The sequence below is a fragment of the Oreochromis aureus genome, linkage group 22 (assembly GCF_013358895.1).
Source record: "Oreochromis aureus strain Israel breed Guangdong linkage group 22, ZZ_aureus, whole genome shotgun sequence".
NCBI classification, from domain to species: Eukaryota; Metazoa; Chordata; class Actinopteri; order Cichliformes; family Cichlidae; genus Oreochromis; species Oreochromis aureus.
This window is the reverse complement of record NC_052962.1, coordinates 654,824-682,552: the sequence shown is the minus strand read 5'-3', so window position 1 is coordinate 682,552 and position 27,729 is coordinate 654,824. Positions and strand designations below refer to the sequence as shown.

General features: G+C 40.6%; 1 protein-coding gene and 2 pseudogenes across 1 annotated transcript; 2 read left to right on the top strand and 1 right to left on the bottom strand.

Moving 5' to 3' along the window:
• Nucleotides 1-3,141, top strand: part of LOC120435739 — a 36,142-nt pseudogene extending 33,001 nt beyond the window's left edge.
• A 10,241-nt stretch (nt 3,142-13,382) lies between these two features.
• Nucleotides 13,383-21,250, bottom strand: LOC120435709 (annotated as a pseudogene).
• An 809-nt stretch (nt 21,251-22,059) lies between these two features.
• Nucleotides 22,060-25,039, top strand: LOC120435708. Its single transcript, XM_039605644.1, has 3 exons — nt 22,060-22,674; nt 23,060-23,251; nt 24,835-25,039. Exons 1-3 carry the CDS (start codon nt 22,135-22,137, stop codon nt 25,009-25,011), a joined length of 909 nt encoding a protein of 302 aa, XP_039461578.1. The 5' UTR covers nt 22,060-22,134; the 3' UTR covers nt 25,012-25,039.
• The last annotated feature ends 2,690 nt before the right edge of the window (nt 25,040-27,729 follow it).

Here is a 27,729-nt window from a genome sequence, read left to right as displayed (position 1 = left end):
TTCAAGCACCTGTACAAACCCTGTTCAATGTTCACTTGAAAGACCACCTTATAAAGTACTTCTAGCTGAAATGATGAGGACAAAATCCGTGCTGCTTGTTATGTGAAAAATCTGAAAGTTGTGGCTGAATTAGACAAACACAGTGAAAATCTTCTGAAGTCTCAGTGTCCCCGTGTGTTGATGCAGACTGTGTGCACACAGAAGACTCAGTGCCAGTTATCAATTTAGTTATTTATTTTTGCACCGCATTAGATAACATCAAAATAGTGTTTTCAAAAATGGCAATAATATTCCCAATTGTGTTATTTTTATGTTGTAATCTTTATGAAAAAACTTTTAAAAAAAAACCCAAAAAACCTACCTCATAATCTTTTGAGTCTGGTATATGGCGGGGCGCTGTGGACACCCAAGTTTGTGAATGCAATAACTCAAGAAGGAGACAATGTAAAATTTTTAAATTAATACCATGGTTGCATTTACTGAAAATCTCTGTAAGGTTTAAATCTCAGGGACCTTGACTTCAGTTCAGTTCAGTTCAGTTCAGTTCATTTTTATTTCAAACATATACATTCACCAACATTTCATAAAATCATTCCATGCAGTTGTTTGAAAAGGAGTAGGCTGAAGTATATACTTATTTAGCCCTACCCCCTCAGGTTTACATCCTCATCATCTAAATTTGAACAACAAAACGTTTACAATGCCTTCAACTTAGAACATAATAACATCACAAAAAAAAAAAAAAAAAAAAAATTGTCATGTTCAACAAGAAAATCAAGAAAATAAACATCAGTTTGACTGCTGTCTTGGGTTAATTGCATTTTCTTCATTCTTATACTTATTTAAAATTTCTTTTTGAGTTTTATTTTAAACTGGTTTATATCACTACTGACCTTTATTTCTTCTTTTAACTCATTCCAAAATTTAACTCCCGCTATTGAAATAGACATCCTTTTCAATGTTGTTCTTACTTTTTGTAATTTTAAATTCCACTTCCTCTAAAATTATACCTCCTTCTCTTTCTAAGAACCATTTACTTATTTCGATTGGGAGCATCCCTTTCCTTGCCTTATATATTATTTGCACTGTTTTAAACTTCACCAGATCCTGGAATTTTATAGCTTATGCGTCTTAATAAAGAGCGGGTTTGTGTGAGCCCTATACCCCTCCTGATTTATTAGTCTAATAGCCCTTTTCTGCATTATAATTATAGTCTGAATATTACTTTTATATGTATTTCCCAAACCTCTACACAATAACTCATGTATGGTAATAGTAAAGCACAATATAACATATACAATGTTTTCCTATCCAAAATTGTTTTACTTTCCCCAAGACAGCAATGCCCGTGCTAACTTTCCCCTCACATAAGTGATGTGTGATTTCCAACAGGCCTTATGATCAATGATCACACCAAGAAATTTTATGGTATTAACCCTTTCTAGATATACATTATCAACACAAATTTCAATATTAATTTTTTTCTTATAGTTTCGAATAACATAAATTTTGTTTTATTTAAATTTAAGGACAATTTGTTTCTATCAAACCACTTCTTTAACATCTTTAACTCCTGTGTGATCACCTCCAAAACCTGTTGAAATTCCACACCTGAACAAAGTATATTGGTATCATCTGCAAAATTACAAACTTTAGTATCTTCGATACTTTACAAATATCATTTATATACATAATAAACATTTTTGGTCCCAATACTGATCCTTGAGGTACTCCACATTCAATATCCATCAGTTTAGATTTAAACTCATTTATTTGTACATATTGCTGTCGATTCATCACATAGCTTTTTATCCAATCTAATACCACACCCCTAAACCCATATTTTTCCAGTTTGATTATTAGAATTTTGTGGTCAACAGTATCAAATGCTTTTTAGATCTAGAAAGACTCCAAGTGCATACTTCTTCTTATCCATACATTCAGTTATTTCTTCCATTAAATCCATCAATGCCAAAACTGTTGATCTGTTATTTCTAAACCCATACTGGCAATTTGCCAACAATTCATGTTTATCCACAAAGTTATCAAATCTCTTTAGAAATAGTTTTTCCAGTATCTTAGAAAACTGAGAGAGTACCGACACTGGTCTATAATTTGTAAAACAATGCTTTTCACCTGATTTATAAATGGGAATAATTTTTGCAACTTTCATTTTTGTGGAAAAACCCTTCCTGGAAAGACAAATTAAAAATATATTGTAGCGGTTTTACAATACCATCAATTACTCTCTTTACCATTACCATATCAATATCATGACAGTCAGTACTTGTTTTGTTCTTAAGTCCACTGACAATATCATATATCTCCTTCTCTTCCACTGCTCTTAAAAACATTGAACTTGCATTCCTTTCAATGTTTCCTCCAGTCTCCCTTTCTATCATATCAACCTTTATTTCCGCAGCCAATTTTGGCCCTATATTTATAAAAAAATCATTGAATCCATCTACTACTTCGTTCATTTTAGTAATAGTATTTGTCCCTTCCATAAAATACCCAGGGTAGTCATTAGTCCTTGGTCCATTTTTTATTATACTATTTAATACCTTCCATATCCCTTTCATGCTATCTTTATTATCTTCTAACTTTTGATGAAGTATTCTTTTTTTTTACAAGTTCTCATTATGTTAGTTAATTTATTTTTATACTTTTTATATTTCTTTTCAGATTCTGTAGTTCTCTTTTAATGAAATCTCTATATAAGGTGTTCTTTTTTTTTACAGGCATTTTGCAGTCCCTTCGTCATCCATGGTCTTCCTGTATACTTATCTTTCCTGTTGACTTCAATGAGTAGGCTGTTTTTCTCTAATAAGGCCATGAATATGCTTAAGAATGCCTCATAGGCTTTATTGACATCCTTGTGTTTATATACAATAGTCCAATCTTGTTTTATTAACTCATTTTTAAGACACTGCATTGTCTTTTCTGTTCTAATTGTTTTATATATCGTCTTACATTCATTTCTGTGAACTTTATAGCAACAGTCATAAGTTACAAAAACTGGTAAGTGGTCACTTATATCATTTATCAATATCCCGCCTTTTATATTTTCTTCCATTACATTTGTAAAAATATTATCTAATAGAGTTGCACCATGAGTGGTTATTCTCGTCGGTCTTGTTATCAGGGAAATAATCCCATACAATACATTGAATCAATAAATTCTTCAATACTCTTGTTATGATTTGGGTTCAATAAATCAATATTAAAGTCTCCACAAATAAACATTCTTTTCTGATTCAGATTTGTATACAAGTCCTCCATAATGTCCTTAAAAGTCTCAATCTTTGACCCTGGTGTTCTATATATGCAACTGACAATTATATTTTTCTGTTTTTTCATATTTATTTCCACTGTTATACATTCCATCACTCCATCTACCACCCTCGTCATTCTACTCATTTTTCAAACCTTAAATTTTTATCAACATAAAGTGCCACCCCACCTCCTTTTTTTATTAGTCCTATCTAAATGGAGGAATTCATATCCCTCTATCTCAAAATCCTCTTCTTTTCCAGTGTTTATCCAAGTCTCTGATATTGCTATCACATCAAATGGTTGATTAAACTGTGCTATATATTCTTTAATAAATTGAAAGTTTGCATATAGACTTCTACTATTGAAATGAACCATGGCTATATTCTTACCCCGCTCTATGTTCCTATTAAATTGTTCCATTGTATAATAGTTACAGTCCTTTAACATTTTGGTAAAAAATTACAGTCAGGATCTATATTGCTATCATACCCCAGTGTCCCAGTTTCAACATCCATTTGATTTGTTACTTGAAATCTGTCAGACATCTGACTTTATTATATATCTTATCCACACACCATCACCTTTAACAATACTTTGCCTAAGCAAGTACCAACCAATTTGACAATTCATTGAAAGTACCATTGACCATCCCAATGCTTTGCCTTACATTTTATCAGCCGTATTTTTCTAATTCCGTCAGCTCTTTAATGACTAAGACCTTTGCCTGCTCCGGTGTTCCATTTAGCTTAATGAACACCTTACAATCTGATGTCCAGGTTGACTGTATTTTCTTCTGTTTTCTTAATAATCTTGCTTGTCTTGCAATATCTGCGTTTTTTCTTGATTAGGTGTTCATTAACATACACATTCGTTCCTTTCAACTTTCTTCCTTGCTTCAGTAGCTCTTTTTCTGCTTCCTATTAACAAATCTTATAATAATGGCAGGTTTTTGATTCTTGTTTTTCCTTGGAAGAGTATGGCACCCCTCAATGTCCTTACTATCCATTTCAATGCCTTTACTACTGAAAAAGGCCATTACCTGTTCTTCCAGGGAGCGCAACTCTTGCTCAGGCGGCTCCCCTCTCTCTTCTGCTGCTGCTCGTGCATATGTCTGGTGCTTGGTTTCCAGACCCGTTACTATACATCTGATATTCTCGAATATTGTTCCAATTCTGCCACTGTACTTCCAACAAAGCAATCTTCTTGTCCTTTTCCTCACTTTGTCTTTTTAATTCTTTAATATCCTCAATTAAGTTGATTATCAGTTTTTGTTGTTTTGCAATGGTTGTAATTTCTTCTGACATAAAGTTCAAAGATTTCTTTATGTCCTCCAGTTCCTCCTCATTGATATTACTTCTTTTAGGCGGCATCTTCTAAATATTTGTGCCTCTTTTTACTGCAGCCTCAATCAATCCTGAGGCTTGCTAACTCCGGGCCTGCCTTTTCCTGTAGCTTCACTAGCTCTTGATGGAGCCTGGTTGTGGCCTGGTGGCTGCTGATGGAGCCTGGCTGTGGCCTGCTGGCTGGGCCTGCTAGCTGATGGTGGAGCCAGGCTGTGGCCTGCTGGCTGATGGTGTAGCCCGGCTGTGGCCTGCTGGCTGATGGTGTAGCCCAGCTGTGGCCTGCTGGCTGATGGTGGAGCCTAGTAGTGACCTGCTAGCTGTGACTTGCTGGCTGATGGTGTAGCCTGGCTGTGGCCTGCTGGTTGATGATGGAGCCCGGCTGTGGCCTGCTGGCTGATGGTGTAGCCCGGCTGTGGCCTGCTGGCTGATGGAGGAGCCTGGTAGTGACCTGCTAGCTGTGGCCTGCTGGCTGATGGTGGAGCCTGGTAGTGACCTGCTAGCTGTGGCCTGCTGGCTGATGGTGGAGCCTGGTAGTGACCTGCTGGCTGGGCCTGCTAGCTGATGGTGGAGCCTGGCTGTGGCCTGCTGGCTGATGGTGGATCCTGGTTGTGGCCTGCTGGCCGATGCTGGAGCCTGGTTGTGGCCTGTTGGCTGATGGTGTAGCCCGGCTGTGGCTTGCTGGCTGATGGTGGAGCCTGGCTGTGGCCTGCTGGCTGATGGTGGAGCCTGGTAGTGACCTGCTAGCTGTGGCCTGCTGGCTGATGGTGGAGCCTGGTAGTGACCTGCTGGCTGGGCCTGCTAGCTGATGGTGGAGCCTGGTTGTGGCCTGCTGGCTGATGGTGGAGCCTAGTAGTGACCTGCTAGCTGTGACTTGCTGGCTGATGGTGTAGCCTGGCTGTGGCCTGCTGGTTGATGATGGAGCCCGGCTGTGGCCTGCTGGCTGATGGTGTAGCCCGGCTGTGGCCTGCTGGCTGATGGTGGAGCCTAGTAGTGACCTGCTAGCTGTGACTTGCTGGCTGATGGTGTAGCCTGGCTGTGGCCTGCTGGTTGATGATGGAGCCCGGCTGTGGCCTGCTGGCTGATGGTGTAGCCCGGCTGTGGCCTGCTGGCTGATGGAGGAGCCTGGTAGTGACCTGCTAGCTGTGGCCTGCTGGCTGATGGTGGAGCCTGGTAGTGACCTGCTAGCTGTGGCCTGCTGGCTGATGGTGGAGCCTGGTAGTGACCTGCTGGCTGGGCCTGCTAGCTGATGGTGGAGCCTGGCTGTGGCCTGCTGGCTGATGGTGGATCCTGGTTGTGGCCTGCTGGCCGATGCTGGAGCCTGGTTGTGGCCTGTTGGCTGATGGTGTAGCCCGGCTGTGGCTTGCTGGCTGATGGTGGAGCCTGGCTGTGGCCTGCTGGCTGATGGTGGAGCCTGGTAGTGACCTGCTAGCTGTGGCCTGACTTCAAGGTCAGAGCTTAACTTTTCTAAAGAAAAGAGGATTTTCCCATTTATAAAACATGTATGTCTACTAGGAGGCTAAAGGTTAGCACTATGTTTAAAAAGAGTTACAAACAACAATTAGATGATGCTTAAAGCTGGTTTATTTAATAAACATCCAGTTTGTTTCCAATTTGGATCAAATTAGGTCTGATTGAAGTACTGATGTAATGGTAAGTTGTCCGCTGCTCCGCTTTGAATATTGGTAAGAACTTGACACAGAGATTACTTAATGGATTTTAAGAAAAATTGTGCCTTAGTTCAAGAACATGTTCATCAGTTGTTTTTATCTTTTTAGGCTTTTCTTCCCTTTTAAATTTTCACAAGAATTGCTAGTTCCCCTAGAGTTTTGGCCACCCCAACAATCAAGTGATTCCCTATGAGCAAGCAATGAGCGACAGTGGGAAGGAAAAACTCCCTTCTAAAAGGAAGAAACCTTCGACAGAACCAGGCTCTTAAAGGGACAGCCATCTGTCGCGACTGGTTGGGGTGGGGGGAGTGAAAATTTAAAAAAAAAAAAAAAAAAGCCAAAGTGATCATTATTGGAGCAGCTTAATTAATTCTTGCAATGTAATCTGCTGTTAATGGCTTTTTCCAATCCCTGTTTGTGTTTTTGTCATTTTTGTCCATGGTTGAAGCAATGCTGGAGATTGATTCTCTATGATCTTTCTGTTTTGAAGGCTGCTGAGAGACCACAAGGTTTTGTCCCCCTGTGCTACTCATGTCAGGGAGAACTCTTAGAGAGGCCAGGACTGAAAAAGGGGTGATGGAGAACCTCCGAGGGTGTTATGCGCTGGTTTGGATCCAATGCTAACATCTGTTTGATTAGGCTGACAAATACATTTTGGATTTTTTCCCCGCACCCCCTTATCTTCAGTAGTTGTTCAAGGTCATCGAGGCACTTAAGTCTTATGCATCGAGTGTCCTTGGACTGATAACCTGTCTCATCTTGAAATTGTCTTTCGGTCTTAAATGTCCAGCGCTGTCCGTTGTAGTTGTCTTTTATGAAATAGTCATCAGTGTATAAGCCAGAATCTAAAACGTGATCTGGTGGCTGTCCCTGGGTCTGTATGATGAATTTCAAAACATCATAATCATTTCTCCCAGGGTAGAAAGGAAACCCTGTAGCAAGCTCCACAGCTACCAGCCCCAGGGACCACATGTCTATTGCTTCATTAAATAGACTACCAATCACAACCTCAGGTGCTCTATAACCAACCGTCCCCACACAGTCACCAGGAATCACTGTAGATGCGGGACATGCAAAGCCAAAGTCTATAAGTTTGACTTTGATGGGACACTCATAGCGGTCCACAACCATTATGTTTCTAGGTTTGAGGTCAGCATGCACTATTCCCACAGAACCCAGGTGGGACAGAGCATTTGCAAGCTGAAATAACACTAGCCTGATTGCGCCTATTGGGAGAACCTGGTTATTCCGGTCCGCATGTACTGCCACAGGCTTTGATCGAGGAGTTCAAAATTTAAGCAGATGCTGTCACCGTCGATGAAAAAGTTGTTCCATTGAACAATGTTGCATCTATCTGCATCCAAGCCTCGCAGCAGCATCAGGATGAGAATTTCCTTTTCTGCCTGTTGCAGAATTTTAGGTTCTTTTTTGTTGACTTTGATAGCAACAAATTCGTTGGTTTTTGTATTGCGACATTTGGTTACAATACCAAAGCGCCTTTCTCCAAGGAAACCCTCAACCTCGTAGTGATCTCCCAAAAGGGTCCCTTTAGATATTTTAAGATCATCTATAGAGGAGGATGTGTTGGCTGATGCGTTGACGATATTCTTGTTGAGAAAATTCTTCTGAGTTTTGGGAACTGCAGCTGATTTTCTGCGTTCTTTCTCTTTTGCAACTTGAAGGCTGCTGAGAGACCACAAGGTTTTGTCCCCTGTGCTACTCATGTCAGTGCAGGAGAACTCTTAGAGAGGCCAGGATTGAAAAAGGGGTGGTGGTGAGAACCTCCGAGGGTGTTATGCGCTGGTTTGGATCCAATGCTAACATCTGTTTGATTAGGCTGACAAATACATTTTGGATTTTTTCCCAGCACCCCCTTATCTTCAGTAGTTGTTCAAGGTCATCGAGGCACTTAAGTCTTATGCATCGAGTGTCCTTGGACTGATAACCTGTTTCATCTTGAAATTGTCTTTCGGTCTTAAATGTCCAGCGTTGTCCGTTGTAGTTGTCTTTTATGAAATAGTCATCAGTGTATAAGCCAGAATCTAAAACGTGATCTGGTGGCTGTCCCTGGGTCTGTATGATGAATCTCAAAACATCATAATCATTTTTCCCAGGGTAGAAAGGACACCCTGTAGCAAGCTCCACAGCTACCAGCCCAAGGGACCACATGTCTATTGCTTCATTATATCGACTACCAATCACAACCTCAGGTGCTCTATAACCAACCGTCCCCTCACAGCCACCAGGATTCACTTTAGACGCGGGACATGCAAGGCCAAAGTCTATAAGTTTGACTTTGATGGGACACTTATGGCGGTTCACAACCATTATGTTTCCAGGTTTGAGGTCAGCATGCACTATTCCCACAGAACCCAGGTGGGACAGAGCATTTGTGAGTTGATGTAAAATTGGCCTGACTTAAACATGGGGAGACCCTGGTTTTCCGGTCCTCTATGTAGTCCCACAGGCATTGGTCAAGGAGTTCAAAATTTAAGCAGATCCGCTGGTGGTCAAGGAAAAATCCGTTCCATTGAACAATGTTGCATCTATCTGCATCCAAGCCTCGCAGCTGCTCCAGGATGAGAATTTCCTTTTTGCCTGTTGCAGAATTTTAGGGGTTTTTGTTGACTTTGATAGCAACAAATTGTTGGTTTTGTATTGCGACATTTGGTTACAATACCAAAGCCCCCTTCTCCAAGGAAACCCTCTACCTTGTAGTGACCTCCCAAAAGGCTCCCTTTAGATATTTCAAGATCATCTTTAGAGGAGGATGTGTTGGCTGATGCGTTGACGTATTCTTGTTGAGAAAATTCTTCTGAGTTTTGGGAACTGCAGCTGATTTTCTGTGATTCTTCTCTTTTGCAACTTGAAGGCTGCTGAGAGACCACAAGGTTTTGTCCCCCTGTGCTACTCATGTCAGTGCAGGAGAACTCTTAGAGAGGCCAGGACTGAAAAAGGGGTGGTGGAGAACCTCCGAGGGTGTTATGCGCTGGTTTGGATCCAATGCTAACATCTGTTTGATTAGGCTGAAAAATAAATGTTGGCTATTTTCAGTTCTTCGGCAACCCCTCAGTATTCGTTCCAGGTCATCGAGGCACTTAAGTCTTATGCATCGAGTGTTTTTGGACTGATAACCTGTCTCATCTTGAAATTGTCTTTCGGTCTTAAATGTCCAGCGCTGTCCGTTGTAGTTGTCGTTTATGAAATAGTGATCAGTGTATAAGCCAGAGTCTAAAACGTGATCTGGTGGCTGTCCCTGGGTCTGTATGATGAATTTCAAAACATCATAATGATTTTTCCCAGGGTAGAAAGGACACCCTGTAGCAAGCTCCACAGCTACCAGCCCCAGGGACCACATGTCTATTGCTTCATTAAATAGACTACCAATCATAACCTCAGGTGCTCTATAACCAACCGTCCCCACACAGTCACCAGGAATCACTATAGATGCGGGACATGCAAAGCCAAAGTCTATAAGTTTGACTTTGATGGGACACTCATAGCGGTCCACAACCATTATGTTTCTAGGTTTGAGGTCAGCATGCACTATTCCCAAATAACCCAGGTGGGACAGAGCATTTGCAAGCTGAAATAACACTGCCCTGATTGCGCCTATTGGGAGAACCCGGTTCCCCCGGTCCCGCATGTACTCCCACAGGCTTTGATCGAGGAGTTCAAAATTTAAGCAAATGCTGTGACCTTCAACGAAAAAGTCGTTCCATTTAACAATGTTGCATCTATGGGCATCCAAGCCTCGTAGCTGCTCCAGGATGAAAATTTCCATTTTTGCCTGTTGCAGAATTTCAGGGTTTCTCTTGTTGACTTTGATAGCAACAAATTCGTTGGTTTTTGTATTGCGACATTTGGTTACAATACCAAAGCGCCCTTCTCCAAGGAAACCCTCTACCTTGTAGTGACCTCCCAAAAGGCTCCCTTTAGATATTTCAAGATCATCTATAGAGGAGGATGTGTTGGCTGATGCGTTGACGTATTCTTGTTGAGAAAATTCTTCTGAGTTTTGGGAACTGCAGCTGATTTTCTGTGATTCTTCTCTTTTGCAACTTGAAGGCTGCTGAGAGACCACAAGGTTTTGTCCCCCTGTGCTACTCATGTCAGTGCAGGGAGAACTCTTAGAGAGGCCAGGACTGAAAAAGGGGTGGTGGAGAACCTCCGAGGGTGTTATGCGCTGGTTTGGATCCAATGCTAACATCTGTTTGATTAGGCTGACAAATACATTTTGGATTTTTTCCCAGCACCCCCTTATCTTCAGTAGTTGTTCAAGGTCATCGAGGCACTTAAGTCTTATGCATCGAGTGTCCTTGGACTGATAACCTGTTTCATCTTGAAATTGTCTTTCGGTCTTAAATGTCCAGCGTTGTCCGTTGTAGTTTTCTTTTATGAAATAGTCATCAGTGTATAAGCCAGAGTCTAAAACATGATTTGGTGGCTGTCCCTGGATCTGTATGATGAATTTCAAAACATCATAATGATTTTTCCCAGGGTAGAAAGGACACCCTGTAGCAAGCTCCACAGCTACCAGCCCCAGGGACCACATGTCTATTGCTTCATTAAATAGACTACCAATCATAACCTCAGGTGCTCTATAACCAACCGTCCCCACACAGTCACCCGGAATCACTGTAGATGCGGGACATGCAAAGCCAAAGTCTATAAGTTTGACTTTGATGGGACACTCATAGCGGTCCACAACCATTATGTTTCCAGGTTTGAGGTCAGCATGCACTATTCCCAAAGAACCCAGGTGGGACAGAGCATTTGCGAGCTGAAATAACACTGGCCTGATTTCTCTTACTGGGAGAACCCGGTTCCTCCGGTACCGCATGTACTGCCACAGGCTTTCATCAAGGAGTTCAAAATTTAAGCAGATGCGGTCACCGTCGATGAAAAAGTCGTTCCATTTAACAATGTTGCATCTATCTGCATCCAAGCCTCGTAGCTGCTCCAGGATGAAAATTTCCATTTTTGCCTGTTGCAGAATTTCAGGGTCGCTCTTGTTGACTTTAATAGCAACGACTTTGTTGGTTTTTGTATTGCGACATTTGGTTACAATACCAAAGCGCCCTTCTCCAAGGAAACCCTCAACCTCGTAGTGATCTCCCAAAAGGGTCCCTTTACATATTTCAAGATTATTTGAGGTGTAAGTCATCTTGACTGACTGAAATGTGTTTGTTTGCTCAGTGAATTAGTGAGAACATTTAAAAAAAATTTGGTTTCTGTCGTAAAACTCTCACAAAACTTTTCAAAAGGGTTTTGGTTGCCGTCAGGTCAACGTCAGTTAAGCAGTAAAGTTTAACAGTTTAAAGCTCCTATTTAAGGATTTTTTGGGATCAAAGATCAAAGCAAGGTTGTGATGTCACATAGAATCAAAAGCATTCCAATGTGTGTGTGCACGTGTGTGTGTGTGCACGTATGCATGCACTTGTGTATTATTGTTCACACTAAATTTGACCCTAATCAGTTTAATATGAGTGAATAAAAAAAATTGTTAGTTTTGGAGAATTTTGAAATTAAGAAACTGAGTCATAAAAATTTCTGTGTATTTGTTTATCTTTTCCTTACATACCACGTCAAGCTTTTCTTTGTATATGTTATGTTGTAGGTTTGGGTGCAAACAAGAAATCGATTAAAATGTTTTATTTCAACCACCATCAGCCTTATATATTCATATTCATTCAAGCAGTGTTTTTAGAGCTTTTCAACCCTGGCCTCTCTTCTTGCTGGGCTATGGAACATGCAGATATGTTTATGTTTAAATTATAACACCACATTCTAATCTGACATGTGTTTTTTTTTTTTTTTTTTTTAACAACTTTATTGGAAATTATTCTAATCTGACATGTTATTCTATCCGGTTGTTCAGTGATGACGTGACGAATCCTACTTCCGGGCCTAAAGTAGTCTGCGTTTAATATGGCTTTTGTGTTGTTAACATGTTTAATGTTTTGTATTTTCTTCTATTTAATCTCAAAAGCTCCTAAAACAGTCAGTGATCACTGTTGACCTCCCTCGGCTTTTATTACTGCTAATCATTTATTTAAGCTCAGTTTTAAAACCTTACGATGTAACTACAGCACAGACCATTGAAAAGCAGTATATGAATAACTAACCTCGTATTGTGGATGGATTATCTCACTTGTTCTCCTGGCTGAAGTTTGGTCCTTTTACAGCATCCTGCCATGCGATTACATTTGTTCCTGACCACCGAGAACACTCACGTTAACTTTTATCGAGTGGAAAAAAAGTTAGCTTGTTTATGTTATGCTAACATAGCTGTGTCGCTAGTGATCACGTAGCACATCATTATATACCAGCTAGCCAAACTTCAGTAACCCTACAAACGTCACTGCTGTTTAGTTTTCTGTCTTCATTTATGTTGGAAGTGATAGCAGAGCTGTACGTTTGAATTTTTTTCCAAAACCCCGCAGTCAGGACATGCTATATTGTATTTAGATAGAAGCTAGCGAGCTAACTTCCTGCTAACTTCTAACGCCGTTAAATATCATAAATTCCGTCTTCATGGATGCCTGGATGTTAAACTCAATTGTTACACCTGGTAGAGCAGAACACTGATCATTTTATTAAAGATGAAAGACTTTAGACAGTTTTTCAACTCTCAGTAATGCCACAGTGATCGTTTGATATATGGACCTGCAGCAGAGTTTAGGCCCAGACACGGCCAGTGACGTCAGACTGAACAACCGGATACTCAGCTGACCTGTTAAATGTACAAATATATATTTGTATAAAATCTTTTTATATGTGATTTACGTATTTAATTTTCTTTATACAAAGTTTAATCAAGATTGCTCTTCTCATCCAGGAGGAATTAAGGAACACATACATAAAACTTTTATACTACGATGATTACCCTTAGAAAAGTGGTCCAAAGGCATAATGTTGCATGATGATATTTCAGTTTAAAAATAGATAAAAAAGGATCTTGATCTCGAGCAATGATGCTGGAGAAGAGCTGTTAGCCTTCGCGTATAACTGTGCTGTTAGGCCAGCAGAAGGAGAACAATCTCAAGAATAAAACTAGGTCTGATTTTAAGTCAATATTACAAATGTGAATGAACACTTTAACTTCCATTTATTTAAAGCACTCACACAGATTTTGTTTTCAGCATTCTGACGATAATAAAATGAGAAAATGGAAAAAAAAACTTAAATCATTTAATAGTTGCAGTGATACTTATAAGTATGCACACATACACAAAGATTTTTCAGTTTATTGTATAAAGCTCTCAAACTTTTGGGGCATTTTCAATTCAAATGTTGGCATAAGTCAATTAAATATAACATGATTGGCACAATTATGTGTACATGTAATGGAAAATTTGACAGGGCCCCGAGGTGAACATAATTCAAAAACAGGCTGGGCTCTACACAGTACACAGAAATGAGCACTACATGACATTCAGAGTGACAAGTCAAAAGCCTGAGAAGTTGGATTTTCACACGCACACTTTGGTTGTTGACAAAATGCACCAACAGGTCAAGTTTTGTTACTCTGCTGCCGTCATTATAAAAAGAAAACAGAAATAAAGTCTCTTTTTCCTTAAATAACCTGGATACATGTTTCCAAAACCCAAGTACAGTACAAAGTAGAAAATTGTACAGAGAAAACATAGAAACTGTGTTCATAAGGCAGAAGTATTTTCCAGGGATGCAAATACTGAGATTTAACATACCTGAGAGTCAAAGCTCAGCAGGTTTTATCCCCCATTTACTGTAGGTACAGTATACATTGAATCCGTGTTAGTTAAAAGCTGTGTGTTCATGTAAACCAAGAGAGCACTCTGTACGTTGATGCACCAAAACATAGAATAATATAGTTTCTTATCCTAAATATTGGCTATTACTGACATAACACTGACAGTGTGCAGTGACAGCAGCAGTCTGTCAGCATCTATGCTCGATCTGCTGCACATTCAGAAAACTGAACCTAATGCCCACATGGCACACACATGCACTGGAAGCAGAACTCATAAAGCTGCTACTCAGCTGTCACAACTTTCAGGACTTACTGCTGTAATTTACTGTGCCTGTTTTGTCCAGTGTTAAGTCCACTGTTAGTAAACTTCAGCAGCTGGATTTCCTGTGCTGCTTGTACACACACCGTGGGGTAGAAATGTAACGGTGTGACAGCAGAAGTCAAGTTACCAACCTCAAACAGGTATCAGTTTGTAAGCCTCAGATGGGACTTTGTGTCCAGACCCTGCTTTGCTGAGCTGTATACTCACTACATATTACCCAACCTACAGTTTAAAATTCAACTTTAAGCACGAACTAACCTAGCTAACGCTCCAGTGATCAATTCTGTTGCGTTTTTGGATCTAGTTAATGGAAAATTGACAGAGAGAAAGAGAAGCAGACATTTTAGCTGGGTGGTTATTACAAACAATGTGTGAAGACTGCACATCATATCTACATTTCAGAGCTCCTGTCTGCAACAGGAAGAAACAAAAACGGGCGTGGTCCTGTCCTCAACTCATCTGCTCCAGGTAGGCAGACAGCAGGAGTCCAGGAGGCAGGAACTCTTCTTGTTTGTTCACCACTTCAGTCTGACGTAAGCCATTGTAGTCGCTGCCTGGAGGCCCAACAAGCAAGAAATAGACTTTGATCACTGTGATGTGACTGAAACAAACTAAACTGGCTTAGCAGGCGCAGCCAGGATTGGATAAGTAGGATTATGTAAAGACAGAAGCATTTATAATGATAAATCTTCCAATTTTAATGAGATGAAAAGATGATACATGCCAGTAAGTCTTTGGGGGGGGGGGTTGTAAAAGATACATTGCGTTTTTCTTTTGTTGGTATTTTTTATTTCGTGAAGACGCTGTTCAAAAATTCTGTACATTTAAGAACACACAAAGTGGCTTTAAACTTGAAGTACGAGTGTAAATACTTGCAACTGTAACACTCCCAACAACAAGGAAATTTGCTGTTAAATTCCATGTCTGTTCAGACTCAGAGCACACATATGTAGTGAAGACTCAAGGATTTTAACAGGCAGACACCAGACTACTGTCACCAACTCTGTAATATAGTCTCCTTTTTGGCATTAACGTCAGAAACGTGTTAGCGCTGAGTGTTTAGTTTCACAGTATTGTTTAAATCAGTATATTAATTCTTGAGTTATAATTATAGCTTAAATCTGCATAAACAGGAATTCATATTCACCACTTATATTCAGTACATCTGACTATGAGCAGCAGATTAAGTAAAAAACAAACAAACAATTGGCTCCAGGTGTCCATGAGTTATTCCAGCTGAGTACAACTAATTATGAATTAAGAATATTTATTTTTCAAAACCCCGACTTACTTGTTTGCTTAAAACAAATTACCACCCCAAAAAAAGAAAATTCAGATATTAACATGTTTTGTTTGTTTAAAACTAATATCATTATGAAACACTGTTTTCTGCTGTACTGTCACTTTGTGGTTGGTTAAATATTGTATTCACCATGAGGAATAGGGGCCCGGTATGCCTACACCCTCTCTCTTAGAAATATATATATATATATATTTTTTTTAAATACTGTTTGCTTTGTTGCAATCAGACAGAAATAAAATGAGTGAATGAGAAGCTCATAGGTTGACACAGGCGCCAGCGACCTTCCCTTTACACAGCAATATAACGAGCTGAAATAACCAATCGGCTGAGTCGAACCTTTACTGCAAAGAGACACGCCACAGAAGAGTTGTGCTCATCGACACAGACAGACTCAGACTGCAACATGTTGGCAATCTACCATCCTAACTTTACCCTAGTGTGACTGAGCCATTATGTATTATTGCCACTCACTTGCAGAGACGAGGTCCATATACTGGCAGATGGCGTGAAGCAGCAGCCTCTCAAAGCTGATTGACGAACACAAACAACAAAAAATGTGACAGTTATTAACCCACTTGATTCAAACTGACTACGTTTGTGTAGTGTACCAATTTCCCCGCACATCTTGACAAAGGGAGACTGTGTATTCACCACCGGCTGTAAGCTATTTTCTCCTGTTCCTGTTGTGTTCCTGTCGCTATGGTGACAGACGATAAAGACTTGATGTAATCTAATACAGCAGGTTTACCTGCATGTTTTGAACCTGCATGTTTGTCAGAACAATCCAAACAGCAGCACTGTTGAGATGAGATTAATTAACACATTAATGAGGTGCCAAAGCAATGCACTGAGGGTCACTAGGTTGTAATTTGCTCAGATTTTACATGACAAATGACATTCCACTGAGCTCTCCAGACCACTTCCCACAGGTGTAATTCCACTGTCCATTATCAAAGTCTAACCAATTAAAGACTAAAGTGAATGAAAAGCTTTTGAAGAAGCACAGACACACCAACTGAAAGAAGAGGATTTCTGCCTGCTGCTGAGGTTGGTTGTGTAAACTGAGTGAGGTTGAGCGTTGAAGAAGCTCAGAAGGTTTTCCTCCAGAACTTCCAGCGTTCCCTGAGAGAAGCAGAAACCACAGATCTCACAAAATTCATAGTTTGTGTTTGGGAAAAATACTAAACTTCAGCAGGCGATCTCAGGGAGTCCTGCTCTCATGTCCCTGCGCATCATCTTCGTCCCTGATAATGATTAGGAGTATCTTATAATTTCTGATTTAATTCAGTGTTTCATTGGGCACATTCATACAACAGAAGGCTAATGAACATCCTCTTTTTCACAAATTTCAAACATTATATAAAACATAAAAAAATAGGAAGATTAATCAATGAGGAAATAACTCTTGCAGCACGAAGCCACAAGCAGATGGGTCTATTAAGAGGACCCACCAGTGGTGGTTAAGAGATAACTGGCTCTGCATAAAACTAACATGAGTTGAACTTACTATTGGGGCTGGGCGATATGGCCTAAAATCCATATCACGGTATAATTTGAAGCATGTGCGGTAACGATATATATCATGATATATTCTTTTCTTCTGTATAACGTATTTTACACACTATAAGGCACACTTAAAATCCTTTAATTTTCTCAAAAATGGACAGTGTGCCTTATGTATGAATTCTGGTTGTGCTTACTGACCTCAAACAGATTTTATGTGGTACACGACGCACAGTAATCTGTCAAAAATGTTTTAGTACGACTTTGGTAAGCTATAAAGCCGCACCGCCTGATGAATTGTCGGAGCATTACAGCTACCGTAGTCAGGAGCCTCATGGAGTAATCTGGGTCCAAAACACCGTCTGGTTCAGGTCCCAATAGTCAAACGAACACTGCAGCATCACTGAGAGTTAAAACTGTCTAAATTCTTTCATCTTTAATAAAATGATCAGTGTTGCTGCTTTACCAGGTGTAACAATTAAGTTTAACATCCAGGCATCCATGAAAACAGGATTTATTAAATTCAACGGAGTTAGAAGTTAGCAGGAAGTTAGCGCGCTAGCTTCCACCTAAACATGATATAACATGTTCTGACTGAGAGATTTCTGAAAAAATTCAAACGTACAGCTCTGCTATCACTTCCAACATAAATGAAGACAGGAAACTAAACAGCAGTGACGTTTGTAGGGTTACTGAAGTTGGGCTAGCTGGTATATAATGATGTGCTACGTGATCACTAGCAAAACAGCTACGTTAGCATATCATTAGCACAGTGAAGCTAAAGGATGAACGCTAACTTTTTTCCACTCGATAAAAGTTAATGTGAGGGTTTCTGGTGGTTAAGGACAAATACAATCGCATGGCAGGATGCTACAAACGGACTACACTTCAGTCAGGAGAACAACTGAGATAATCCATCCACAATACGAGGTTAGTCATTAATATACTGCAACAACATGGGAATAGAGCAGCTGCCAGAGAATTCAGCATTAATGACTCAATGGTACAGAAGTGGAGGAAGCGCAGTTTTTGGCTTTCCCCATATTCCAAAAGTGCTTCATCTCTGCTATTACTGTCGCCCGGCATAATTTGCAGATGATGTTGTTTGCAGCTGCTGCGATGCTTTCGACCAAAATAGGCGCAGCTTGTTGACACCAACAACATGCACTATCGCAGTAGAGCGGTATAGTAAAAATCTCTACCATTGGCCAAATTAATATCGTTTCTACCGTATACCGTTTATACCGCCCACCCCTACTTACTATAAAGACAACGACTTCAAATACATGAGTGATGCAATCACTGACCAAACAGTGAGAGATTTGAAGCAGAGAAGACACTCACCATGGGGATTTGTTTCCGCCTCAGAGTTGCTCGCAACCTGCGATCGATTCTCTGGAAGCAGTCCTGAGCAGTGAAGGCAGGATTTACTGCAGAGAGAGACGACAAAGTCAGACAAACAGCTCCACTTTAAAGGCTCAAAGGGTGAGACTCACCATTCCTCTGGTCTTTGAGGAGCTGGTTGGTGTTTTTCTTCTTGGCCTCTCCTGCTCCTCACCAGAGCAATTCATGAAGTCGTTCCACGGCTAAAACAACAACAAGACAAGAAATGACATTAGTCAGCGTCCCTGATCTTTCTAGGTGGTCTTCAAAACCCTGTGCCCTGTGAGACCCCACAAGCCAAACCACACAGTTTACATTTCTTTGGACACATAAACATGGTTTTGAGCGGCAGTTTCCTGTGGGACCTCTCAGGTAAATATTAGCACACAGTACACAAAAAATTTGAGAACATGACACGGTGAAATTATAAATCTTTTCTTAAGTCGTGCGCACTTCTGCAACAAATGCCACTAATTTGTGTACCTCTACATAGTTTCCATTGGTGCAGACTTCATAGAAGATGGATGGGATGGCTGGGTTGCTGCAAACCTCCAGATCGTCTTTGGAGCACTCATCTTTCTCAAGGAGATTAGCAAGGTAGGGTGCTAATTTTCAAAGGAGAAGATTAGAGAGAGATAAATGAGCAAAGCAATGACAGGTTTATGACTTTATAACTAATGTAAAAGTTTTTCTCATCCTCTAAGGTATTGAAGCCACTAACGTCAGAATTCTTTGTAAAAATGTTGCCCAGCAGCCTCGGGAGCCTCAAATACATCTTATAAAACATTTTGAACTTGCACACAGAGATTCTTCCCCAAAGTAATCCTTTCAATGCTTTCCCAGCATTGCTCCGCCTGCAGTCTCTGACGCCGTCTTTTAATTTACGTAAAATGAGAGCTTACTGTTCTCCTGTCGGTGGAGGCTCTTCTTGCCTTTGGCCCTGGGTGTGAGGTCAGAGTTGCGGATGGCTTGGTTGATATAGAACTGTTTCTTTTTGGTGGGTGACACTCGCTTGGCAGGAGAGCTAGGCAATGAGGTGCATTTACGCTCCTCTACCAGGCTGGAAAAACAGAGCACAGTGGATCAGTTTAGTGAGTTTGAGTTGATATATCTTTCAGAAGAATTTCCAGCTTCCAATCTCAAAATCTGATTGAGTTGTTGGAATTTCGAGGAATCAAGTTAGCTTACTTGTTCCTCAAGCTGCTTTATTTAAACCTATCCAACTGCTCAGATGTGAAGGTAAAAGCAAGGTGTACCCTGTAACAGGCCCGGTTCACAGAAGCCCTTAGCAGGATAAACACATATAACTGACTATTTACTTATTTATTGTGTTACAGCCTTTCCTGCACAACACCTGGTACAGGTGCACAATAATAATTTCACCCTGAAACGACATGCAATAACAGCTGTAGTAAAAATCTATTGAAATCGCATATTTACATGGATGGCCATGTAATCACCTTATCTGAGGAATAAATAAGACAAAAGCATATAGATCAGTGGTCCCCAACCTTTTTTGCGCCACAGACCGGTTTATGCCCGACAATATTTTCACGGACCGGCCTTTAAGGTGTCGCAGATAAATACAACAAAATAAAACTAGTACCGGTACCGAAAAAGATTTATTCATAACACACGTGAAAAGACCCAGGAAAACCGAGTTGACAATAAAATCGATAACAGAATAACGCTGAAAACCGATAAAAACCCTGAAAACAATACATTTCACACCTGAGCCTCAACTCTCGCGGCCCGGTACCAAACGACTCACGGACCGGTACCGGTCCGAGGCCCGGGGTTGGGGACCGCTGATATAGATGACATTTATCCTACTAAAACTGAAAATACACCCATGAAAACTGCAGATTTTTTCCTCCTCTGGTTTCTCTATGTAACTGGGTCAGAACAGAGCAGAGCATCCCACAGCAGCTTCAGATGTAGGTCAGTGGGTGTCTGTGTGGACCGCCTTTGCTGGAGCTTCTTCCTGTGAGCTCAGTTGTCAACATGCTGATGCCATTTTTAGCCTGAGCCCACAGGTTATTAGCAACATAATATGATGTAATCTGTGCCTGGACTATTTAGGTTCGCCCATACTCTCCTCTGGCATCCAAACCTTAGTTTAATAAGTAAGACCTAACGAAACATGTTTCAATGCAACCTTAAAAACGCGTATTAGTTATTATGGTCGGTGTTGCGATTTCTGGCTTAAAACAGGATTTTGAACATTAAAACCGCCTCTCACCTTTAGACTCCGCTACAGGAAGGCTAGTTAGGTGCTAAAAGGCTAACAAGGACAAGTGTTTAAATTGCCCTTTAACTCTTAAATAACCAAAACCAACTACAGAGTGTACTGAAATTTTTATGTGCAGGAAACGTTGCAGGATTTCAGCTGAACTAAAACAAGCAACGACTCCTGAAAATAAACCTAGCTATTTATGTTAATATGACTTATTTTACCGGCTAATAGCTAGCCAGCCAGCTAACGAAACAGACTGGTGTTTTTGTTGTTTTACTCACATATAATCCTGTTCTTCATTGCTATTTATCAAAACGACCATCTTATTCCAGCAAAAAATAGGCGGAAAGATCCCACTGTCGGTATCTTTACAGATCGAGAACAAAATAAATAAATACAGTTGACACAAGAAAAAAAAAAACCCGGACAGATTATCAGGTGAGCAGCTAGCTGCTGACCGCTAACTTGACAGTAGGCTGTTGTCTTTTCCACAAACAAAGAGAGGAAAACACCGGGAGCACTCACTCCGTCCATAGTTTGTAGTCTCACATGACTATAAATAAATACAATACATTTGGAGGACAAATCCTTCATAACACAAGACTTCAGGATGAATGATAAAACATGGACCATGAATTTGTTTGGAAACATTTTATTTTTGACTATTACTAAAACATTTGTTGATGCAATAGAGTGTAGAAATAAGCAGAATTTATCATTGATCAGTGAGTGTCTGTTTAAAACGGAAGCATTCACTTTAACCTAAAGGTTATAATTTTAAGTGCATATGATTCTTAACAAAGACATTTGAAAGCAGCTGAAAAAAAGCTTTCAGATTTATTTCTAAGAAAATGGTTTGATGTTGTTGTTGTTGTTTTTTTAACGTCTCCTTAGTGGGTCATCTTTCTCATAGACGATCTTTGCTCCACCTCAGCAAACAAGAATTCCTGTCATAATTTCTGTAAGCGCCTCCATCATCTGTAAAACCCTCCATGTTGGAGAGCTTTGAACTCAGGCATTATTCCTGCTTTGACTTTGGTTTCTTTCTTCTTAAAGTTCAGGTGACAGCAGTTTGTGTGCTCGTTACCATAACAGCAGATTTAATGGGCCAGCCACAGAGACCTCCAATTGTTCTCAGTATTTCCCACTGCTGCTGGAGAGAGAGGAGTTCAGCCTGACAGATCCGAGAGGGAAGCTTTTATGCAATAAAGTTTTGCGGGATATGTCTGAATAATTTCATAGGAGGTGGTCAAAGGTGTTTTTATGTATATTTATTAAGTGAGATGGGAAAGAGAACAACACATTGATAGTAAAACTAGAACCAGGTTTCCCACTAAATATAGAAGCAAAGAAGCAATTTCCCAGGATGAGCACAGTGAAGTCAAAGAAGAGGATAAAGAAGATCACATTGGACAACAGGTCCACCACAGATAAGGACGGGACTACATGTGAGATATCAGGGAACATAATGAGGTTTTGTGTCAACTTAATGCCGGTTTTAACCTTGGCTAAGGAGACTGAGCAGGAGGAGGAAGACGAGAAAGAAGAAAGCAACACCTCCATGAGTCGACAGGAAACAGAAACCAGCAGCAGAGACCCATCTGTCAGCAAACTAGTGGAACAGAAACAAAACGCAATTGACCTCCAGTCAGGATTAACCTCAGAGAGAACAACCAAACCAAGACTCTCACTGACTTCTCCATTTCTGCCGCCGCCTATAAGCGAACCAAAACCATTTGATCAGAGCTCAGGCTGTCTCACTCCTCTGCCTGCCATCACTGTGCATCAACAAGCAACAACCAGCTCTGCAAAGCTTGGAGCAGAAGGCTTTGGAGTCAGTGGAGCAGTTACAGTGCAGGCTTCAGACATCAGGCCCTGGATAGACAATCCCCTGTTCTCCAAGAGTGTGAGTTAGTTTCAGATCCATTCACTGGGACGTTTTCTGAACATAGTGGTTCCTGTCCTTGCTGGAAGTGTATTAAACATTAAAGAGACAGTCTACTGATTTAGCACAGGTGAAGGGTTGAGGGGAGCACCTCTCAGCCTGTAGAAATAGTAGATGTTGAGCATCAGAAAAGAAACGCAGCATGTAGCAAGCTGGGACAATGTCTAAAAGAAGTTGGCAGTTTAAAGATTGGATTGTGGGAAATGTAGGCTTCCAGTCAGGGCTTATTTAGCATGAGCATATGCCCATCTTTATATGGGACTGCACTGCATTTTTATTCTTTGTCCCTCCTGCCCCACAGCTTCAGACATTGTCCCATATTTTGAGTTTGTTCTTTTCTGTGCAGAGATCAGCTGAGGTTCAGCTTCCTGACATCACCTTGTCCAGCCTGAATGCACTGCTGCAAACTGTCACATACAGACTGAGGAAGAAGAGGAGAGGGGCCAAGGAAGGACTATGGAGACAAGACCGGTCTGATCAGCTCCTCGTGGCCTTTACAGATCAGTGTCGGGCAGCAGGATGGGAAGCGGGGCAGCGTGTACGTTTGATAGATGTTACAGTTTCCGTTAATCTTCAGGGACAGCAGTCTGTCCAGTTAGATAGCAGCAACAATAAGACAATAAGGGGATGTGTTTGCAGGGGATTTTCTCTAGTTTTTCCTCTACTTTATAATTTCATGTCCTTGTCACTAGTGGTAGCATAAGACAGTACCTACACATGTAGTCAAACTCCTTCAAGATGTGGTCAGAGGAGGTTTTGCTGTCTCTCTCAATACAGTTTCAAGACTGAAGGAAATACCAGGAGATGGGCCATCGCACAGGGAGAGCTGGACAGGGCAGTAGAAGGGCAGACTGTTGTCTGAAGTGGGACAGCACTGCCACAGCCCCACAGAATGACCTCCAGTGGGGCTGTTCACGGGCAGATTTTTCATCAAACTGCCAGAAATGCAGTCCACGGAGCCCTGATGTCCTGTTCCCACAGTCTAGCACATGAAGGCTTGACTGGCCTTCATCAACGATATGCCTGCTCAGGCCATTACTGACCCACTGTAAACCCGGGACTGCTGGATGATGTTCCTTCAGGTCCCGCTGAAGGACATCAGGAGGTCACAGCATCCTCGTGGAGTCACTTTCATTTGTACCAAACCAGGAGGATTCACAGTGGTTTCTGCTTCCTAACTGGACACACTGGTATCCCTGAAGTTTAACTGATTCTGTGTCACACTGTGATGATCGAGCATTCCCTTCATTTTTTTTAAATATACTTTATTTACCCCAAGAAGTATAGGAATGTCTTCTAAATGCTGATATTTCTGTTAGGTCTAATTGTTGAATGCTGCCATTGTGTTTCTTAAATTTGTACAGTCTTATTTCAAGCAGTATTATCAAAGCCATTCCTTTGATCCTGAGCACCTCTAACCACTCTGTGTTGGGGGAGGTTTTATTGTAGATACATCCTATCTGAAAGATCTGTTTCTTGTGTTGTAAGCTTCCTGCTTTTATGACCCTTTTGGTCAGCAGGAGGTCACACAAACGCACCCCCAAAACACACACACACACACACACACACACACACACACACACACACACACACACACACACACACACACACACACACATTTCTTACTTACATACAGAAGTTCACACATATACATACAAAGCCTTGTCTTAGAACCATGTGGGTGTTGCTTTGCTGTGTGAACTGTCTCTCAATAAAAGGCAGCGAGAGGAGGCCATCGTCTGGGTCATTTTCGTGGTGAACACAGATGAGGCCTCCCTTGCGCAAGTAATCGATCAAACACCGTTGCCTTGTTTTTCTTTCGTGGGAATAAGTCCTGGATACAGCGGGGTCTGAGTTTAGACCCAACAATTTATTTGTGTCGATTATTTCTTTAAGAAAATTTTTTTTTTTATTGACTTCAGTAGTACGTAATCCACAGGCGCTGTTGACAGTTAGTGACCCATAAAAACATGTCAGTTAGTTGATTTAGTGTTAATACTGAACTGAACAAATATTATCACAAGAGCAAGTTTTATGCAGGTTTCGTGTGTGTACATGTAAATATCTACACCAAATAAACGGTAAAATTTGATTCTACATTTTTTTTCTCCTTTAAAACAGATGAGCTGGAAAAGACAGATCACCTGGTGCCTGCGGGGTAAACAGACAGATGAGCCTCCCTCCACTTCATCCTGCACCCAAAGCGCCGCTCATCTTCCTCAGGATGATGCAGCCAAACCACCTGACTGCTCAGATGCCGCAGTGACTGAACAGCCACACATAACTTGCAGTGTTTGAAAATTGTGCTGCAGGTCAAATATTTTTAATTTTTCAGAACAACAGACATTCTTTTAAGCTACCATACTTCAAGGAAATAACGTACATCTTACAGCTGATATTCAAGTAGAACAGCATATTCATTCCAAAATGAGACATCCAGCTTACAGTTTCAGTTCTGCAGTATTTCAGGGCATTTCAGTATAATTCTTGATCTTTTATTAAACATTTTCTGCCTTTTTTCCAGAGTTAGACAGGAAATATAAGAGAGGGAGGTGGGAAATTACAGCATGCAGCTGTAGACTTTTGTCCACTACATGGACAAAAGTATTGGGAGTAAGTCTGTACTGTTGAATTAAAGCAGCTAGCATGCCGTCTGTCTTTACAAAGATTCCCGAAAGAACGGGCTGTTGGGGAGAGCTCACTGAAATTGAGCTTGGTGCAGTAACAGGACGCCACAGCCGCAGTTTGTGACATTTCTTCTCTCATAGATATCCCACAGTCAGCTGTAAGTGGAGGAAGTGTTTGAGAATGACAGAAGGTCAGACTCCAAACATCCTCTGGCATTAACAGCACAGAAACTGTCAGCCGGGAGCTTCATGGTTTTGGTTTCCATGGCTGCTCCACTACTTTTATCCATGTAGTGCACATGTCCTAACCACTCACCCGTCCAGCTGCCCCACATTGTTAAAAACAGGTTGCATTTTGGAATGAAATCCTTCTGATATGTCACGTTTGTCTCATGCATATATATATAAAATGCCATTACAGTACGGTAACATTCAGCAGCCAGTGTGTCGTTTGTTAGAAAGAAACAAACACATAGTTCAGAATAAAAACAGTTGTTGACTGAAGGCAATGTTTTTGTCTCACTGATTGCTCTGTTTTGTTAAATATTACTTCTTTGATTGAACGTGGAATTTTTGGCATGTTTGACATGAATTTAACGTCTACAGTGACACCTGTGTATCTCATTTATCACGAGGTTTCCAGCTCTTTTAATGTCATTTTTGAGCTATTTTGTACCTACAGCTTAATTCACCTTCAGTGTACCTGCTCCATTTGCTTTAGCTAATTTTCTTTGCCTCCAGGAATGTGGAGAATGATGACAGATCTCAGTATAATTTCTGTGTAAATTTGGCTGCTACATCAGATTTGATATTTAAAGAATCTTTTTAAGAAATGACTGTTGTTGTTACTTAGTTTCTCCTTAAGGAAAATATTATTTGACCAAAAAGATGAAAAATGCAGGGTTTAAATTAAATCAGTAAAACAGCGACTGCTGTTTGAACGGTCATGTCGCATTAAATCCGTCTTTTACGTCACTGACACAAGACAGACGCCAATTATCAGCGCCGGAGAGGACATCGCGAACGATTTCTTGCCATCCGGTGAAACTGTTAGGAAGACCACGTTGGAGAAATGTGAACATTTTATTTTTACTGTATTTTCTGCAGATTCTGACAGAAATCTGCAGATTATCCTTTGAAGCACCGCTCCTCTAAAACAGCAATAAGGATCATTATTAGGTTATTTACATTATTATGTAAATAACAGAATAATTTAAAGCAAAAATTTGGAAACGTAAAGTCTGAAGTCTTTATATTAAGGGCCATCAGTCAAACAATACTGTTTGCTCTGGGTCTAAACAGAGCGCGTTGTGTGTGACGTCTTCTTTTGCGCATGCGGGACGCTTTGAGCGTTCACACTAGAGCGCGTTTGCTGTCACATTTTATTTGTAGTGTGAACAAGCAGACAAAAAAATCGGATTTGATCAAAAAATCGGAATTGAGCATTAAGACCTGCAGTGTGAACGTAGCCTAAAACATCGGATATGTATCGGATTCAGGACCACATACGAAAGTGACCCAGATCAGATTTGAAAATATCGGATTTGTGCCGTTCACACTGTCATACCATGATCGGATATGGGTCGCATAGGGTCAAAAAAATCGGATTTGATGCGCTTTCGCCTGCAGTGTGAACGTAGCCTTAGATAAATCAAATTCAACTAAGACTAAAGAAGTGACTAGATTTGGTGTTTGCTGTTTTATAGTAACAGATTTGGTTGACTGACAGAGTGATTAAGTGACTGTAAATAACACATAAAGTGTGAGTGTAAAATAGTTGTTTAGTAACACCACCAAGAGACCACCACCCTGATCTAAGGAATTATTTAAATTAAATAAAAGTGTTATTCTCTTTCCACTGTTCTGCATCTGTGTGATGCAGTTATTCTGAATTCAGTACCTATATAAATGTGAGAGCTAAAACTAATTTCACTGGTCACTGGGACACGACTAAAGCTCCATGTATAGAATCAAGAGTCAAATCTAATTAAAAAAATACTTTAAAGGTTTGGTGACTTTACCCAAAATAAGGTTTAAAGGGACTTTTCCCCTGTAGATTGTGCTTCTACATGTTTATAGCTTCATTATCAGAGTATTTTCGGACCAGGGACAGGACAGCATCTTTAGTGTTTAAGAATTCTTCTATAGTTGTTTTTTTAAGGATTCTTTGACTCTGTATCTCCCTCGGATTGACATTAGTGTCATGGTCCTGGGTCATGTGACCCAGTATTCTGAGTTTCTTGATGTTTTGTTATTCTTTTCAGTCTAGGTTCATTTCAGTTATCTAATTACATTCTGTCATGCCTAGGTTAGTTTTAGTTCATGATTTATCAAGCCCCATATGTCTCATCCCTGTGTGAAGTTTTCTGTGTTAAGTCTTCGTGTGTTT